Below are 7,405 nucleotides of genomic sequence, written 5' to 3' on the forward strand. Positions count from 1 at the left end.
AAGCCAGGGAATCATCGTGGTGACGGGGTTCAGTAGTTTGTTGCAGTGAAACCTTGGACGGCGAAGGGGGACAAAAAATCATGCAATGATTCCAAAAATGGGTATGTGCTAGCGATGGCTTGGGCTGGGAATGATGTGAGCTTGTGATGTATGCTGGTTGAAGACGGTGGAAGATGATGCTGGGAGAAGAAGAGAGGAAGAGTTAGATCAGAGGGAGACGACTAGATATGTAGAACGAACGCAGCAGCGTATTGCCGCCTGGCGGTCATACTTTCTCTGCGTGCGTCGAAACTAGAAATGTAGAAGGCAGTCAGCGGCGGTAGAGGGGTGGAGGAACCAATGACTGTTGGCTGTTCACTTTGCGTGACCTCCTGAATGCCGTGTTTCTTGAGTGTGAAGTGACGGCAGGAAGGGTTGGTGGCTTTGGGGTGTTCACGGAGTTTATTTCCTGTGATGTCTGTTCCTTGACTGGAAGTGAGAGCAACAGCATTCCGAAAATAGCCGAATGGGCTGATAACATGCTCAAAATACGCATCATAGATGGTAGTAAGAGCAAGAGCTTCTAAACTAATCATCATTATTGGTATCATAAATCTAAGCTACTGCCTTATCAAGCAAGCACTGCCAGAGCCACCATGCTGACCAGGGCAACAACGCTCATCAAGCGCAGCCCGTGATCCCCTGCTCCACCCTCGGCCTCCGGAAACACCTTCTGAACCTCGCCTGTCTGAGAGGCAGACGCAGAAGTGCAACTCGCCGTCCCGCACTCGAACCCGCTCGGGCAACAGCCAGCAACAGGACCTCCCTCGTCACCACACAGGAACCATCCGCTGGCGCAGGTCTCGGTGGCCTGCGCGTCAGCCGCGTCCCTCGCGTCTGTGACCGGCACGACAATGGTTGCGCCGTCCGTTGTGATGGTCGTGAGGGGCGTCGTAGGGCAGTCGACTGTTGCACAGTCACGACCGGTGCGGCAGCAGCCTCCCCCCTCACGGGCAAGGCAGGCGTAGAACCCAGTCGGGCAGTAATCCTCGGGCGTCTCGGCAGGTGCCGTCTCCGACGTTGTTGACTCCGTGGTTTGGGACTCTGCAGATGTCGGTCGGTAAGGGGGAATGACTACTGTATTGACGGTCGTGGTTGAAGGCGTGGTGTCAAGATGCTGGTGCTCGTTCTCGTAACCGTCTCGGCTTCAGGCGTTGCGGTGATGATCACTGTGACCACAATCGTCGTAGGTTCGTCTCCTTCTACTACGGTTGTTGATGTTGATGTGATTGTTGTCGGCCTCTGGGTTGTGCTTGTAATCACTGGTGGAGGGCTTGGAACGCCTTGCGAGAAGAGTCAGCATCACGGGCTCTCCAGGTACGGCACGGGGGGGGGGGGGGGGGGAAAATCCCAACCTAAACCTTGAAAAAAAAAACCGGGGAATCTGTAACCTCCACCTAATTTTGGCAAAAACCTCGGGGAGCCATCCGGGGAAGGCCGATGGGTCCGCCGCACTCAGCCCCTTCCGGACAGCAAGCGACGTTTCCTACGGCGGCATTGTCCACCTCAACGCACACCTCGCCATTCATGCAGCACTTGTTGGGGGCGCCGACGTTACTGCAGTCCTCCATACCCCCAGGGCAGGTCTGTCTCCCTTCGAGGACGTTGAGCACCTCGGCTGCTCTCCGCAACAAGTCCCACCCATCGCGCCTTCCCTCCTCTTCATGCGACTTGAAAGCTGGTCGGTATGGTCTACTCGAGGCGTCGCTTGCGTTGAGGGCGATGAGTTGCTCTTCGTCCACTGAAAGCTGCAGTCGATCGGCGAGGACCGCTTCTCGTGGGCTGAGGAAGGGCGGTGCTTTGTCTGTATCGATGGCTGGGCTGTCTGCGAAGGCAAAGTGTTCAGGCAAGAGCTTCTCTGATGCGGCGAGGGGGAGTTTTCGGATCGCAATGGGTTGACGAGCCTGCTGGCTCTGAGCCTGTGATGTGACGAGGAGGAGCAGAGATGTCGGCAGCCCTAGCAGCGTTGAGTGGCGCATGGTTGGGAATGGTGCCCAGAAGGCGCTCGTTCTGGACTGGAGGCGTCAAGCTTCTCGTGCCGGCTTACGTCAGTCAGCGACAGGCCTGTGTCGTTGGATGAAGTCGAGCAACACACAGAAAATGGTTTTTGCAGCGGATTATTGCACGAAGGTCCTGGTGGCCGAAGTGCAAAGTTGGGTTTCGGGGCGGGTGAATGGTAGGCCTATGTTTGTTGATGGCTACAAGAGATGCCAGCCCGGGTGGCTGGGAACTGGGCCCGAGCCTTCATGGCCAGATCCATGTTGGTAAGACCATTGACATTCGATTTGCCGACCACAAACACCAGGCGCAGGTGCGCGTCAGTTCAACCGTCTGATGAGCCACGTCTGAAATAAAAATGTCGTGAAACCTACGGATTGCCTCAGTCAGACGACCTGCAATGCTCTAGAGGCGCAACAATGCGATCGACGTCATGGCAAGCACCAAAGGTTGGGTACAAAGCCTCGGGACAGGGGTATGGGACAATGTGGGGACGTCCTCTTATCTTATCAGCGATGGTCAACAGACTTCCTGATCCAGGTGCTGGCTGGATCTGGGAGCGTCGAGCGAGCATGCACTTTAGACATCATAAAAATCCTGAGCTGTTATTCAATTCGTGGCCTCCATGGGCAACAGGACAGGTCAGCAGCAGGACCACCCTTGAAGTTCCGAATTGAGGTCGCACCAAAGGACAGCAGCCCATGCTCACCGTGACAGATAACCATCGAGATCATGTTGACTCTACGAACTCAGGATAAAACATTTCTAGCTACAATGCAACGCCTTTTCAATTCCTCACTCCTCATGTTCCAATCCTTCGTTAGATGCGAGCCAGCCTCAGCATCAGCCTCAGCTCACCGATGGCCTGCTCCTCCTCGAGGATGACAGACTCACCCGAGGCGCCCTCGAGAGGCTCGAGCTTGCCGCGCAGGGCATTCACGAAGAGCTCCTCCTTGGACTCCAGCACAGCGTCGACGTCGGTGCTTTCGGGGTTGGCCACGACGCCGTACTGCATGTGCACCTCGTCCGTGGGAACAAGGCCTGCCTTCTTGCGCATCCTCTGCACACGGTTGATGACCTCACGGGCCAGGCCCTCGTACACCAAATCCTGCGCCGAAACATCGGTATCGAGGAGGATGATAACATCGTTGGAGAAGGCAGGTTCCAGCTGAGGAAGGTCTCCCGCCGCCTTGGCACCATCCTTGTTAGCCAAGACGCGCACAATCTCCAGGTCGTTCTCCTCTAGCTGAATGCCATCAATGTTAATGGTCTTGTCGGTAAGGTATTGCCTCAGCTGCTCCTGCGAGAGCTTGGGCAGCGCCTTGCGCACAATCTGAACATCTTTCTTGAGCTTCTTGCCCAGAGTGGGCCAGTCGACCTTGGCCTCCAGAATGATGCCGTACTTTGCCTCGTCATTGCTCAGGACAACCTCCTGGACGTTGAGCTCGCCCATGACGTACGACTGCAGGGACTCGACGTCCTTGAGGTGCTGCTCATCAGACACAACAACGATGGAACGCAGGGGCGTCTTGAGACTCAGCGTGCGTCGCTCTCTTGCCGTCCTGCCCAGGTTGATGACCTTCTGCATGGAGGAAACCTTCCTCTCGATCTCGGTATCAAACAGTGCCTCCTGGACCGTGGGGAACGGCAGGAAATGCACACTGCGGGAATCGGTAAAGTCCTTCAGGACCTCGCCAAGGAAGGGCTTGAGCAGGCTGTAGATGTGCTCAGTGATGAAAGGAGTGAAGGGTGCGAGGGCCCGAACAAGGGTCAGAAGGACCTGGAGTAGAGTGTTGAGGGCGGCCTTGGTGTCGTCAAGGCCCAGACCGGCGACACCCTTGAGTCGCTTGCGGTTGAAGCGAATGTACCAGTTGGTCAAGTTGTCGAGGACAGACAACAGGCGCGGCACGACCGTGTACAAGCGGTACGCGGCCATCTCTTGGTCGATGAACTGCAGCATGCTCTGGCAGTCGGCCAGGATCCATCGGTCCATGACGTTCTCGAGGCCCTTGCCTTCAGTGAATGTAGGATCAGCAGCAAAATCTTCGCCGTTGTTCTTCTTGTACAGGAGGGCTTGCTCGCAGAAGAAGCGGTAGCTGTTCCACAGAGGGAGGAGGACCTTGGAAACCACTTCCTTGACGCCAGCCTCCTTGAAGCGCAGAGGCTCAGCCCTGACAACGGGAGAGTTGATGAGGTACAGGCGGAGCGCGTCGGAACCGTACTCGTTGATGACGTTGCTTGGGTCGGGGTAGTTCTTGAGACTCTTCGACATCTTGACGCCTACCAAATATGTCAGTTCACGACGTTACAGATTCTTCCAATCAACTAACCGGTGGACGCAAGCACGAGGCCGTTGGTGATGCAGTTGCGGAAGGGCGATACACCGAACAGCTTGTTGCCGAGAACGGTCAACGTGTAGAACCAGCCACGGGTCTGGTCGAGACCTTCGGCAATGAAGTCGGCAGGGAAAAGGCTGCCCTGGAAGTTGTCGGCGTTCTCGAAAGGATAGTGGGTGGAGGCATAGGGCATGCTTCCGGACTCAAACCAACAGTCAAAGACCTCGTCCACACGCTTGAGCATACCCTTGCCCTTCTTGGAGGGAATCTCAATGTGGTCAACCTTGTCACGGTGCAGGTCGTTGAGCTCGCCAGTGTACCCGCTGAGCTCCTTCAACTCGGCGATGCTGCCCACGCAGACAACCTCCTCAAAGTCCTCGCTAACCCACAGCGGAATGGGGGTGCCCCAGTAACGGTTCCTCGAGACGTTCCAGTCGTGAGCATTGGCAATCCAGTTGGCGAAACGCTTCTCCTTGACGAAGGAGGGAACCCACGTCGTCTTCTCCAGGTTCTCGAGCATCTCGGGAATGGAGTTCGTGACGCGGATGAACCAAGAAGAGACGGCCCTTCGAATGAGTTGCGTATCTGAGCGCCAGCAGAACTTGTCAACGTGGGACGTCTGAGACTCAACCAGCAGACGTCCGGTTGAGCGCAGATCCTTCAGAATGGCCTTGTCAGCGGTCTTGACGTGCTGTCCAACATAGTCAGGCACCTCAGCGGTGAACTGTCCCTTCTCATCGACGGGGCAAGGCGGCAGCCTCTTCTCGCCAATGAAGCCCGAGGCAACAGCAGCATCGTAATCCTCCTGACCAAAGGCAGGAGCCTGGTGAACGATACCCGTGCCCTCGCCAGCCTCGACGTAATCTGCGCCGATGACCTCGAAACACTCCTTGTACGATTCGGCAAAGTAGGGGAATAGCGGCTCGTACTTCCAGCCGATGAGATCCTTGCCCTGCAGCTTGCGGAGGACCTTGTATTTGGCCTTCTTGAGCTCCTTGCCGTAGAGAGCAGCAAGTCCGCTCTCCATCATGAAGTACTGCTTTCCGGACTTCTCGTCAAGGATCTCGAGATACTCAAAGTCGCGGTGAACGGCGATGAGGATATTGGACGGAAGTGTCCAAGGCGTCGTGGTGTAGATGACAAGGGAGCCGGTTTGCCCGACAACGGGGAAAGCGACCAGGATGGCAGGGTCCTGTGTCGTCTTCTCGTTCTGCTTCGCTTCCATCTGGCTGAGGGGAGTGCCGAGGGCGGTGGAGTAGGGCATGATCTGGTATGCGCGGTACACTTGGTCCTTGTCGAAGAGTTGCTTGAAAACCCACCAACACGACTCCATGAAAGTGACGTCCATCGACTGTTGCGTAATGGGTCAGTTTTCATATCCGAGAAACCCGTACCAGACCAGTGCTACCTACCTTGTAGTCGTTGTCAAAGTCGATCCAGCGACCCAGACGCTCAATGATCTGCCTCCACTCGGCAGCGTACCTCATGACAATGGCCTTGCACTCGGCGTTGTAAGCGGCGACACCCATCTGCGCGACAGCGTCCCTGGCCGAGATGCCGTGCTTCTTGTCAATCTCATATTCGATGGGCAGGCCGTGCGTGTCCCAACCAAAGCGCCGGGTGACATGGTATCCCTTCATGGACCAGTATCGCGGGATAATGTCCTTGATGGTCGAGGTGAGCAAATGCCCATAGTGGGGGAGACCTGCGCTGTTAGCGTGTTGTCGAGGCTGGGAGGCCAGGGTCGGGTCATCATACCGGTAGCTGGACGAGATTGAAGTCAGAAACGAGCCTCTGAAGGGGTGTTCGGGCGTATTCAGGCAGCTTACCAAATGGGGGACCATCGTAGAAGGTGAACTTCTTCTTGCCCTCTGTCAGGCGCAATTGGGTCTGGAAGGCATCGACCTCCCGCCAGAAGCGGATGACCTCTTCCTCGGTCTTGGGGAAGCTGATGCTCATTTTGGACGCAGTGTTCCCAGACTACCTATGCCGAACGGTAGGTGCGATCTCTGGGGTTCAACTGGGCGAAATTCAAGAGGTGGTGATGTGCTAGGTGACTCAAACCGCGAGTCGGAGGTAGTGTTTTTTTCCCCTCCTCCAAGTCGCCAGCTGCTGCCCCTCTATCGGGGATTGCTGGACCTGCCCCGCCCCCGCCTATTGCCCGTCGTTGTGTTAGGGGGCAGGATACGTACCTTGGTCGTGAACCAGGGCACGTGACCTGTTCGCCATTCTTTTAGGGGTTGGCTTTGCGGTGATGAGGAAGATGGGAATTTGTTGGAGCTGTCGGTTGCTGAATTGCATCGAACTTCGCCTGACACATGTGATACTGGATCTGTTCTATTCTTCGCCATGAATGCTGTTTCGCGGCAAATCATTGAGCATGTTGTCTTTGCTTATGTTCATTGAGGGAAGCATTTTCAGCTACGTGTTCTCGGCTTCAAGTTGGTCTCTTTCACAGTGGCGGCTTTACTATGCGTCCCGCAGCTTTTATTCATTCAATGCGCGTGTCACGATGGCATGGCTGCTCACCCTACATGCATTCGAATGTACCATTCGAGCCAAGCTGATGCTGCCATCGCCTATGAAATGGCAATCAGCCGTATCACGAGCGCGCCTTGATGATTCAGATGCAGACAGCGCGCCCTTTGGAAAGTTTCATCAACCACGCGTTAGTCAGCCCCGAAAATACAACAACCAAGCAAGGCTGCAGCACTCTTCGCCGAAATCATAAATTCCGGGAGTTGAAAGAGCGTCCAGCAACGGACTGAAGTCCTCTTTTCGGGTTGAGCCAAGCCTTGATTGGCTTGCCAACCCCGACACTACCCCGCGCTCCCCCAGGCTCGAGCGGTGCCTCGGCTCAGCGCATGTTGATAAAGCAACGATAATGAACACTTCAAGCTGTCAGCTCTGTACGAGGAGACACCTCTCCCGCTGAAACTGACACCTTTCCGGCTGGCAACGGTATTGAACGAGGCTGTTCGATCTCTTCTACTCTCACAAACCATGGCGACTTCCAACAGCGATAAGCAACT

The 7,405-nt window shown here is 55.8% G+C and overlaps 2 protein-coding genes across 2 annotated transcripts; both read right to left on the minus strand.

Annotated features, from left to right (window-relative positions):
* Positions 1 to 610: 610 nt before the first annotated feature.
* On the minus strand, positions 611 to 2,018 carry VDBG_00377 (conserved hypothetical protein; the record flags this gene model as incomplete). Its single annotated transcript, XM_003008650.1, has 2 exons — positions 611 to 1,116; positions 1,454 to 2,018. The coding sequence occupies 2 exons, from the start codon at positions 2,016 to 2,018 to the stop codon at positions 611 to 613; spliced, it is 1,071 nt and encodes a 356-aa protein (XP_003008696.1).
* An 839-nt stretch (positions 2,019 to 2,857) lies between these two features.
* Positions 2,858 to 6,217, minus strand: VDBG_00378 (isoleucyl-tRNA synthetase; the record flags this gene model as incomplete). The annotated part of the gene is made up of 3 exons (XM_003008651.1): positions 2,858 to 4,317; positions 4,368 to 5,724; positions 5,786 to 6,217. 3 exons carry the CDS (start codon positions 6,215 to 6,217, stop codon positions 2,858 to 2,860), a joined length of 3,249 nt encoding a protein of 1,082 aa, XP_003008697.1.
* Positions 6,218 to 7,405: the final 1,188 nt, after the last annotated feature.

Source organism: Verticillium alfalfae, genomic scaffold (assembly GCF_000150825.1).
Source record: "Verticillium alfalfae VaMs.102 supercont1.1 genomic scaffold, whole genome shotgun sequence".
Lineage (NCBI taxonomy): Eukaryota > Fungi > Ascomycota > Sordariomycetes > Glomerellales > Plectosphaerellaceae > Verticillium > Verticillium alfalfae.